Source organism: Fukomys damarensis, unplaced genomic scaffold (assembly GCF_012274545.1).
Source record: "Fukomys damarensis isolate Sample0158 unplaced genomic scaffold, DMR_v1.0_HiC HiC_scaffold_39, whole genome shotgun sequence".
NCBI classification, from domain to species: Eukaryota; Metazoa; Chordata; class Mammalia; order Rodentia; family Bathyergidae; genus Fukomys; species Fukomys damarensis.
The window spans coordinates 15,570,389-15,582,716 of NW_022900951.1; the positions used below are offsets into that span (position 1 = coordinate 15,570,389).

Consider the following 12,328-nt stretch of genomic DNA (forward strand, 5'->3'; position numbering starts at 1 on the left):
TGTCAGGAGACACCTCCACCCTGGCTCTGCTGCTAACATACTGGAAGACTCCTGGGAGAGCTGCTCCTAATCTTTGGGCTTCTGTTCCTCCTTTGTGATCTGGAGAGAACACTCATGGTCCCGCTTCACTCTTAGTATTGCTGTGAGGATGAAGCAAGATGTCAAGTTCCTGAGAGACTCATGAGGAGAAAGGAATGCTGCCAAGGAGCCTGAGCCCTTGCTGACAGTGGCCCAGAAACTTGTGCTATGAAGCCATGGTCCTGCAGGTGGATCTAACTAGTATTAAGTCAAATGTTCAACCACTGTCAAGATCAGGAAGGAGGAAAACACGTGGAGGTAGACATGAAAGAAGCTGAGTAAGTTAGTATTCCCCCCACAGCATGTCTAGCTCCAAATATTTGGAATCAGGAAACAGTACAGTTCCCAGTTCATAGTTATTGCTCACCATTGTATCCCTAGCACCTAGTATAGCTCCTACCACATCATAATATTTTTCAAGGGATAAATGAAAGAACATTGTTAGGGGAAGAGAACAGGGTGCAACTTAAAATTGCTCCTGGCTATCTTCAGGGAACAATCCTTATGGTCCAAGGAAAGACGACCACAGTCCTGAAGTCAGAGGTGCCAGAAACCACCTTTATGTAATTCTCTGGGTCCCCTCCTTCTTTAGGGCGTATCTATTGTTTCCTTCCATGAACACCAATGGTAGCCTATATCATTTCTATCCCCTTCAAGGTCTCCATCTCTACCACTCCATCATTTTAGCCAATAATATTATCTTTCCAAGTGTTGATATTGATGTTGTCAAAGAGGTGTATAACAATAAAGACATAGGAGTTGTGTATACTTTGAGGGTGAAAGACAGAGTTACCCTCAGAAACCATTTTTTTTTGAGACAGGATCTCACTATGTGGTTGAGACTGACCTGGAACTCACTATGTAGCTCAGGCTGGTCTTGAACTCACAGTGATCCTCCTGCCTCAGCCTCCCGAGTGCTGGGATTACAGGCATGTGCCACCACGCCCAGCCAGAAACCATTTTTATAAGCAATTTCTAAAGATCCTTGTTTACAAGGGGGCAGCAGGAAGTGCTTCCCACCAGATTATAGGGGGCTGTGAAGAAAGGACTGTTGCTCTGAGGCCAGAGGGCTGATTGCCAAGAGCAGGCCCATCATCTCTCCACAGTTGGGTTCATTCTGCCCCAAGCAGAAACAGCCACAGTCAGCACATCCTCCAATGATGGCCACTGTCACAGCTGAGCCCTGGTCTTGTTCCCACCAAACTGTCCTCAGCCCTTCTCCAGGGAACTTCTCTACTTGGAAACCAGATCCAGAGGCTTCTGAACATTCCCAAACACGCTCTGAGCATGAATAAGGAAGACAGGGATGGGGGCGGCAGGAACACAGATGCAGAGCTATTTTTGAGTGACTGGAAATAAAAGCTAAACACAGGTGTGTTCTGCACAAGTGGAAATGTTCCCAAATCCACAAGAATTCTTTATAAATAAACTAAAAAACAAACCATTCCAGTTGCTACATCACATCCTAGTTTCCAGGGACACATACGAATAGTTCAGGTCTTTTGCACATTATTTCAGGAACTGCAGAGGGCTTATAGACACCCACCAAAGGTGTCTGACTCATTTTCTAGAAAGCCACACAAACTGACAATATGGGGCTGAAAATGAGGGCAATGTATGACTCCGGCCATGGCACAGGAAAGGAAGGCAAAGGGAAACCACATAAACTAATTACAAAACATGAAAACATGGGTAGAATTTGGGGCCAATAGAGACTCTCACAGAAAATGCAACTGAATTTAGAAAAGAGTAATAAATCTTTCAGCTCAACTCATAATACAATAAACATGTACTTCAAAATGCATATTAAACCATGATGAAACACACTGTCATCTAAATGAACTTCTGAAGTTAGAAGCAGAGGTAAGAATTTTCTATAATGTCAGAAGGGTTTCACAAGCTCAGATACTATTCTTACCACTTTCAGCAGGCAAAATATTTATGGCACGTTTTCTTTCCAAATTCTTGCTAAAATATCACTCACTGTGAAGTCTTACTATTTTAGATGGCTTTTTTTTCCTTTTTACCAATTTTACCTACTTCATGCTACAGCATTCTAGCCTTAACAGCAGATTGGGCCCAGACATGAAAACCTTTTATCCCCCTTTCCAAAGTCTGAGAAAAAGCAGCTAAAGTTTAGGTGACAATTCCTAGGATTATGGGCATCCCTGGCAGACCAATTCCTGCAAGACATGTTTTATACACAACATCTTAGTGAAGCTTGAGGTCAGCTTTATGTTTGAGGAAACTGAGGCTCAGAGGGGTTAAGTCACATAGCCAGGAACCGTGGAGCTGGGATTCAAATCCTAGTTTCTCTAGGTTGGTAGCCTGCATAAGTCGTTATCTTAAAATGCTGCTTCCAACAAACTGGAAAACTGGAATAGAAGAAAGTTGGCAGGAATTTTATGGAAATAAAAATAAAATGTGCACCAGTACAGGAGAGCAAGAGATCTGATTTCCCAGAAGATCATATAAAATAATAATAATAACAAAATAATAGTTATACAACAAGGATTTTTCTTTAAGCAACAGACTCATAATTGCCTCAAGCTGCATGAGTTAAGACTGGCCTGTTATTAGCTATCAGAAAACAGCTAAATGGGTAGGTTGAGGGCATGATTTCAAATGGCAAGGACCAAAGTATAATTTGTTAAGCTGGAAATCAATGTGTTCATGTAAGAGACCAACTATGGTGGTTTTTCCTTTTCTCAAACCTTATTCAACATTACTGGCACACAGAATATTTGATTAAAAAGAGGCTGCTGCTTCTCCAAAAGCAAAACAAAAACAGGACATTGACTTGCCCCCCACCAAATGGTAGCTACTTAAATGCTCTGGTTGCTTTATCATTACAAGGGATATTCTATCCTCTTCCCTGTGTTACTAAAGCCATTGATCAGTGCTAATTATTAAAGTATTTATATCATGCTTCCTGCCATTTAACAATTTCCTTATCCTGTTTGTTTGGTTATAGGTGTGATTAAAAATAGGAAATGCACCGTGCATAAGAAACCATCACAAAGGATGCTCAGCATAAGGACAAGGGGAGGAGTGGGACAAAAAGAGAAGAAGCACTTCTGCCTCCTTGCAGAAAGGAATGACAAAGGAAGTATCTTTCCTCTCCTCTCATTTCCTCCTGCCACATTCAACACCCACAGAGCTATACTGAAGTAACTTAACGGGAGAATACTTCACAGGTGAAAGGATGGATAGGTTTTTGGGTGATCTACAAAGCAGGGTATAATTTGCTATTCCAGAAAGGTGTCTATAACTCTAGCATTGTTTAGCATATTGCTTTCATATGGAGTCTGTGAGAGGGCCAGCTCTCTCCCTAAAATATGCCTGACCTTTGGCAAGCTACTGAACCTTGATGTCTGGTCCTTAGTTCACTGGCATCTTTGGATTAGGCTCTTCAAACATACAATCTCCAAAACTGTGCCCTAGAAGTAACCATCTTTAATCATAAAGGAAAACCCTATCAATCGCTTTATGGACAATCCCAGTGGTAAGGGTAGGCACACTGAGGTCCATTCCCTCTCAGTAATGGCCAGAGCACACCTGGTTCTCTGCAACCTCTCTCCACTCTCTGCATTCTGCTCCCCACTAATGTTTCTCAGCCCTGGAAGGTGCCATGGTGATCTCCGAGTCATACCTGTGCATAGAAAATTACACACTCTGCTATTTACCTAGATACCAGAATAAAACCACCTTCTATGTAAAATTCCTGTACTTCAGAGAAAAGGCCATATATTCTAGGAATCACTTGAATAACATGACTTTCAACTACTGACTTGGTGACAAGCATCATATGAAAGGAGAAAGCGCAGGTGATCAAGACCTTGGTTAAATGTATCTCTTTACACAGATTTTATAGCTCTCCTATAAAATGATTTTATTAAATAACATGATAAAATCACCCAACCTTCTTAGCCCAAACAAGAAAGGTAAAATTCTCTCAGGCATTCTGCCTGTTCTTGATCTTGAACAGCAAACATTCTTTAAGCATTTGCTGCCTATGAAGCATGTCCAGCCTTTTCAAAGCACCTCAATCAGTCCCTATGATACAGCTTTGCAGCCCCTTCTGGGATACACTTTTCTGCAAGGTTGTGTAAAGCTGCAGCTTGAACCAGGTCTAATAAAAATTTATTCAATTTTCAAGTTCATTCAACCATCTGGACTTGGCTTGATCAAAAGGAAAGATACAAAATCTTTCTTATAAGTTCAGGACCACGAAAACCAGGTATTTCAAGGGCTAAGCAAGTTTGTACTATTCTGCAGATACCCCAAAGCACTTCATAAATTAGAAGGCAGGAGAGAAACTTTGTTTACCTTATTGATGAGAGTCACTATATCTCCTTCTTTGATTGTCAATTCATCATCATTCTGTGCCTCATATGGAAATATTACTTTGCAGTAATCCTTGGCTGTAAGAAGAAGAAAAAACACAATCCTTAAGGTGCGTTATAATAAGCCAGCCCAGGAGAAGGTACTCTCTCTAGTGTTCACTTGAGAGGGAGGCACGCATAACAGGCAAGATACGATCACTACATAAAGACACGGTGACCCTTGAAAAACCTCCTAAGAGTGCTTGTTGTAGACTACTGTATATTTATCCTCTACATTTTCCCCCTTGTAAATAGTGTAGTATCATGAAATGCTATTGACTGCTTTGCTTTTCTCAGGCAGAAAAGGCAAAATGGTGCCCTTGGCCTCAGGAAAACCAACGTGTACCATTTTACATACTCTTCAGATGCATGCGAAAGCAGACATCTGCAGAGAACAAAAAGCTTAAACTCTGTCTCACTGTATTCTTTCACACATTACAAAATCAGAAACAAGGAATTTATATATGTTACAAGGCTGCCATGGTATATAAAACATTGAAAAATTACCAGATTATGGTATGTCTTAAGGGACAAATGTTGATGTATTTGTATGTGAATACATACATGACAACTACAAACAACCAACAAATACTGACAGAAACAGAACTTTTTTGCAGCATTAAGGATTGAAAACAGGACTGTGTGCACGCTAGGCAAGAGCCCTACCAATAAATTACACCCCTAGTTAAGAAGACATTGCAAACCTTTGTAAAAGATTTGAAATCAAGACTTGGAAAACAGGGCTTTCATGACTCAGGAAAGAAGGTAGAAAGAGAAATTCAAGAATATGAGTATTGATTAGAACAGTAATTCTATTCAACAGTCTTTTATTGACTCTCTCTCTCCTACAATGGGCCAGGTCCTGGTGGTGAAAGGAGAGTTGAGGGGAAAGAAAATGACTGATACATAGGAAGAGGGTTTTCTTTTTCTTGGTGGCAGGCTGGGTGACATTCTTATGCCAAGAGGCGGTAACTGAAAGCTTCCCTTTTTTTCTATTTAGTTCCTTCATCAGGATGCATTTATTATTCTCCATCAAAGTCAACCGATTTAATGGCTTTGGCTATCCTTCGATATTTCCCAAGGCTTAGGCCAGATCTTGAATTCAGCGCATAACCTAGAATTACTACATATTCACAAGTAACAGTTATGCTGTCCCTGCTATACTTATACCACTAAAATGCATTTCTTTATTTTACTGAACCCCTCATCAATAAGGAGAGTGATATATAAAATCAAGGCAGTTTAAAAATCTATAGTACAGACACACTGTGATCTAGGACAAAGAGATGGAGGGGAAGACTAAGGGGAAATCACTTTATTTCTGTGTGAATGTTTTTGTGTTCTGTCCAGTGACTTGAAGATATCAGTTACATCCCCCATCTCAGTGTTGGAAACCCTCCACTTTAGGTACTCTGGGTCTCTGATGGCTTATGCTCATTAACCTGTGCTGAATGAGGGGGCCCTAGTTCTAAATCCTACCAAGACCATATTCCCAAACCCACATAGTTGCCAACAGTCCATCTCCCTTTAATTAGTGATAACAAATCTTCCCAAATTTGAATTAGTCAAATGTTCTTAAGGGAGGGAGAAAGTTAAACACTTTTAAATTGGACAATGACAGCGCCTTACCAATTTTCCTATTGACTATGCTAGTGAAATATGACCACCCAACCTCAAAAGAAACTCAGACAGTATTACTGAATAACTTCCCTGCAGAATTCCAGGTTTAAGATGAAGTCTTTGGGTGGAAATCATGGAGGCATTTTACAAATGATATTAGATACGTATGGCCAATGAAGAAAGATGAAAATGGTCATGTTTTTCTTTCAGTCAAACAAAAATTAACAGGCGCCGGGGATTTAGCTCAGTGGTTCCGCTGCCTGCCTTGCAAGTGCAAGGACCCAAGTTCTATCCCCGGTACCAGAAACAAACAAACAAAAATTAATAAACTATAATAGTACATAAGATCCTAATGAGATAACTGACAATGTGAACTAGGAAGAAAAGGGCTAAAAGTGTAGGGGAAAGGTAATAAGGGAAAAGAAAAAAATAGGAGAAAATGAAAAAATGGAAATAAAGTGTTTGTAAATGGGGAGGGGAGGAAGGGGTGAAGGGAGGGCAGGGACAAGGGGAAAGATGAGAACCAAGACCTGTCATGTAGAGGTACAAGATCCCAATAATGAATGGAACTGTACTGTATACCTAAAATCTACCAATAAACTCAAAGGGGGGGAAAAAACAAAACTTAATAAAGTGTGGTAGATTGGTGCTGGTTAGCTCCCTAGCACTCATTCTCAGCCTCCTCCTTCCTTCCCAGAAACCTAATTTGTTCCATCATTATATTCAGGATGAGTTCTCCTAAAGCCTTAGGGAAGAATAAATTCTGTCCAAGTAAGTAATGTTAATTTCATTCCCCTTTGTTGGTGACTGGTTTAGGGCAGGGGATGTGACCTGTTTCCAGCCAATGAAACAAAACAAAATCTGCTGGTGTGGGGATCATTAGATATTGTTCCATGGTTAAAAGAACAAGACTTAAAAAGACAGTTGCCTCATCATTCTGCTTTTAATACTGTTATTTTGCTAGAAGACAGGACACTGTTTAGTACTATTACATTCATATTTCAATTATGAGAGGAAAAAAAAATCACAGAGAATTTGACCCTGAGCCCTGACACTGTTGAGATGTCTCTCAAATGTTCCAGCTTCAGAGAGCCTTTCTCTGGACCTTTTGTTACAGGACTTAGTAAAAGGATTATTTACCACTACTTTGTGGGTGGGCATATTCATTGCTCAAAGCAATGAAGTAACTAAATAGAAAAAAAGGGAAATTTTCAGTTACTGCCTCTTGGCATAATAATGCCACCCAATCTCCCCCCAAGGAAAAAAAAAGCCTCTTCCTTTGTATCAGTCATTTTCTTTCCCCTCAACTCTCCTTTCACCACCAGGACCTGGCCCGTTACAGGAGAGTCAAAAGACTATACAATTGGCTTGTATTGGCTTATATTGCCAAGAAAGTACTCGTATGCCTTTAAAATTTTTCATAGAGCCATTTTGTTTTAGGCTTACAGTTTCCTGATAAACTAAGGAAGAGGACAGGTATCTCCTACCTTTTTCAAAAAAGGTTCCTGAGGTATAATATATACACCATAAAAAGCACTCATTGTAACTGCACACACAGTTTGATGTGCTTTAAAAATATTTAGACAGTTGAGTGACCATCATCATAATCTAGTTTTAGAACACTGCTACTGCACTGCTACTGCTGTTTTGTGCGAGAAGCAGTAGGCACAGAATTATCTGGAAAGTATCACTTTTTGATAAAAGGAGGAGCTATGTCAGTCTAGGAGACTGAGGAAGGAGGTTCGAAAGTTTGAATCTAGCTAGGCAACTTAGGGACTTAGTGAGATCTCGTCTCCAAATGAAAAATGAAAAAAGGCCTGGGATGTAGCTTAGTGAAAGACCCTGAATTCAATGCCTAGTATACACAAAACAAAACAAAACAGGAGGACGTATGGTGCTAATGGCTACTACCACTGTCCACGGATCAGGTTGCTACCAAATGTCTCACTCCTCTTTGCATCCCCAGAACCCTGACACAAAAACTTGTCACTCATTTCTTGATGATCCTGAAGTGACACATAAAATGGTGGAACATTTGAGGGGCAGAGAGTAGGAGGACAGCATTCTGGGCCAGGAGTCAGAACACTCAGGACTGGGTTCAGACCCAGCCGGGCTTTTGGAGCACATGGCCTGAGGTAGTCACATTGTAGCTCTGGATGACCACAGTGTCCTCAGGTGAAAAATCTTACACCAACCATGGAGGGGTAAAGAGAGTTTAGTTAACTTCAGCAGAACACTTTCAGCAAATTTAAATTCACTCCAGCTTTCAAAACTTGTGGAACTGAAAGTATAAATGAGGATCAAAATGTATAGGAGATAATGCAAAATAGGAAGAAAAGGTTCAAAGAGGAAGGGGAAGTGGGAGGGACAGGGGAAATGAAAGAAGGGAAAGGAATAAATATGAGAAAAGGAAAAAATGGAAACAAAGTCTTTGTAAATAGGGGAGGGGTGGAAAAGGTTGAAGGGAGGGCAGGGGAATGGGAAAAAAATAAGAATCAAGATATATCATGCAAAGGCACAAATTCCCAATGATGATATCATATCATATGCCTGAAATGTACCAATAAAATGAATGAATGAAAAAAATGTAAATAACTAAAAATGAGCTGACAAGGTCCTTAGAAGCACGTCAGTGTCACTCAGAGGCTCCAAGGAGTATACTGGGTTAGATCTACGATCCTGCTGGCTCTGACACTTCACTACTCCAGTCACAAGCAGTATCACCCAGACTTCCTGACCAAACACAGTAGCTAGTAGCCTCATACTTTAATTTATCATAATATTTTAAAAATGAGAATTCATTTTTATTTGTGCAAATTTGCACTTTAATTCAGCAGTACTGAAACATCAAAACATTATATTGGTTTGGATGTATCCATGGTTTTATCAGGACATTCACTCAAAACTAAGTATATATGCAAAAAATTATTAACTCTAAACAATGTGACTATATGTTTACAGTATATGTTCCCTATTGCAATTTAAATGTTTACTGAACCATCACCATGAAAAAGAAATTGCCAGTTTTCAGGCCTGTGATATATAAGTAAGTCCAGCCACTTCCTTCCATCACTGAATGCCATTGACAATCTAATGCCCAGAGAAAGATAATGGAGGGGGAATAAAAAAAAAAAGAAGACAAACATGTATAAACTCGCTATGATGGATTATGATTGTGATGTTTCAAAGAAAAGACAAGATTACATGTGGAAGAAAGTTCACAGAGCACAGGCATTTGATATGTCTTAAAAGAAGAGTATAATTCCAAATCCTTTTTGGACATAAGAAGATTATAAATTTTAAATGAGTAACAGACAGAGATGGAGAAGAAGGCAATTAAATTAATTTTTGGTAGCAGGTATTTTCCATCTATTCACCAAGTAGATGGATTTAATTAGTCAGATACACACACACACACACACAAAAACACACACAGAAATAAAGGCACTATTTACTCAGCAATTGACATTATTTCATCTCTACTTTTTCCTTAGGAAGATTAAAAAATACTAATGTTAGCATAAGACTGAAATCATGAATTAAGCTTTTTTTGTCTTAAAGTCCTTTAAAACTCTGATAAAAAACAATGATTCTCTCCTTCTATAAACAAAACCAAGCCATATATACATATTCAAATGGGTGGAGAAAATGTGTATAATGTCAGAAGGTCCAAAGATCTGGATACCATTACCAAGTTCCCAAGTTCCTTGTACTAATTACCAGCTTTCAAATTTGAAGAAAGTTGCTCAATTAAAAATCACCACGAGCCCTCTGGGAGACTAAGACAGGAGGATTACGAGTTTGAGCCCAGCCTGGGAAATTTAATAACTTTGTGAAACTCTTTCTCAAAATAAAAAAGGACTGAGGATGTAGCTCAGTGAGAAGGCCCTGAGTTCATCCTCAGTACCACAGGCAGACAGGCAGGCAGGCAGGCAGACAAAAACTTAAAAGGTGGGTGGGGGTCAGGGGGAGACAACTGAGGATGTAGCCTAGTAAGACCTGGTTTCAATCTCCATTACAAAAAGAAAAACTCACCAAAAAGTTCAGTCATGATTCACAATGCCCAGAAAATATTATTACAATTGCTAGACTTTTAGAAACTTACATATTAAAAACAGACTGTTAAAGGAATTGAACTCACTTATCCATATCACATGACTCCTTTCAGCTAGTTTTATAATCTATTTAATATAAAACAATAACCACAACACAAAACAAACAAGCAAAAAAATCTCTCAGCTTAAAAAAATAAAAGTAGAACAAACAGAATAAACATATTAGCAAGCTGGATAACATACACATGAGGAAATAACATTAAATCTAGAACAATTCTCTGGGCTCAGTTTTGGGATATGAAGATCAAAACCCCATTCGTCATGGTCTGAATCTAACAGGAATCCTTCCAGAGCTTTAAGGAGCAGAGGAAGTACCAGTTCATGCCTAGAAATGGAGTTGTCTCTTCATTTTGAACAGTATAACTAAAGTATCATATTACACAGGTCTATTTTCAAAGTCAGAAATTCTTTCACTCAACTGCTAGATTACCTGAGATACTACTAGTTTGTAATTCCTTACTCAGAACCCCTGGGGACAGGGTTTTTCAGATTTTAGAAAAGAAACACTGGATATACCATATAATATGTGTAACATCCCCAGGTGGGGGTGGGGGCTATACCTACTCATTGAAATTCTGCAGCAAATGGATGACGAATCATCTCAAGTAAGAGAAGTAAATATAATAAACAGATAAATGTCAGTCCAGAACAAGTTTTATCACCCAGTGAGCACTAAACCTTTTAGTTTTCAGAGCTCTCTGTACTTTTGAATTCCATGTGATAGTGTGGACTTCCATCATGTTCTGGGGAAGACAGACTAAGGAAAATAAGCCTAGTATCTGGTTGTCAGAGAGCTTATAATCAAGCAGAGGAAATGAGGCACGCACACATAACAGTCCTTGACAAGGCAACAGTAAGAGGAGAGCCACGCATTTGACTAAAAGCATCAGAGCGACAGAAATGGGGAATAACTTTCAAAACCAGAGACTCAGGATCCCATCTCAGAGAAGTAAAGTGGCAGTGGCAAGAGCAGCAGAACTCGGGTGTGCCTCCCAACCATTTCTGAAAAGAACTGTGAGCAGAACCTATAGCTTCCTAGACTCCCTCCCCCTGGGGATCTGAATCTTCAATTTCATGGTAGAATCAGGAGTCCATCTACTAAACAAGCATTCAGGTATTCTCACTACCGGGACAGCTTAAAAAGCCTTGATCTTAGTATATGACTCTCACACTTGAGTGGGCATTAGCACCAGGGGCAAAATCAGATTTCTGGGTCCCTTGCTTGGGGCTTCCTATGGGGTAGAGCTGGGGGAGGTCCTAGGGATTTACATTTGTGACAAGTTTCCAGGTGCTGTTGCTGCTCCTGCTGGCTCTGGGAACATACTGTGAGAACCACTGTCCAGCAATGGGTAATTCAATGCTAGCAAGGTAGTAGCAATGTCAAAGACTGGGAGGATGAACCAGCACGGTGATGGTAATGGGAATGGGTGTGCTGTATGCTAAATTTAGATGAGAGCTCCAGTTCTGGGTTAGATTCTGAGGATCTGAGGCTAGCGGACAGGTTGGGGATGAGACACATACTAGGCTTGTCATTTATTCAATAATTGAATGTCCACTGTGCATCAGGCAGCAGGGATACAGGAGTGACCCAGTGGAGCTTCCTACAAGCTATACTAGCAGCTCCAAAGTATGGTTCTGCTATGGTTTGAGTGCGTCTCCCAAAGTTCATGTGTTGGAAACAATCTCCAATGCAGACATATTGGGAGGTGGGGCCTGGTGGTGGGCGTTTAGGTCACAAGAGCTCCACTATCATGAATGGATTAATGCTTATTTTAAAAGGGCTTGAGGTCATGAGTTCAATTCCTCGCTTTCTCTTGTCCAAGTGATGCTTTATGTCATGTCATAACACAGCAGGAAGGACCTCACCAGATGTGGCCCCTTAATCTTTGACTTCCTAGCCACAAGAGCCATGAGCCAAATAGACTTCTATCATTTATGAATTTCCCAGTCTGTGGTATTCTGTTATAGCCATACAAAATGAACTAAGGCAGGTTCCTCAAAGGACACTGGCAATACTTGAGATATTTTTGGTTGTCACAACTAGGGCACAGGAGGTGCTACTGGCATCTACTGGATAGAAGCCAGGGATACTGCTAAATAGTCTGTAATCCATGCAGGACAATCTCTACA

At 40.1% G+C, this 12,328-nt stretch overlaps 1 protein-coding gene across 10 annotated transcripts in view; it reads right to left on the reverse strand.

Annotated features, from left to right (window-relative positions):
• Sh3kbp1 (SH3 domain containing kinase binding protein 1) overlaps nt 1-12,328 on the reverse strand; it is a 346,801-nt gene that overhangs the window by 96,597 nt on the left and 237,876 nt on the right. For all 10 annotated transcript variants that reach the window (XM_010643666.3, XM_033760274.1, XM_033760276.1 and 7 more), the window contains one exon: nt 4,408-4,502. In XM_010643666.3, coding sequence (XP_010641968.1) covers nt 4,408-4,502 — 95 coding nt within the window. The remainder of the gene's footprint in view (nt 1-4,407; nt 4,503-12,328) is intronic.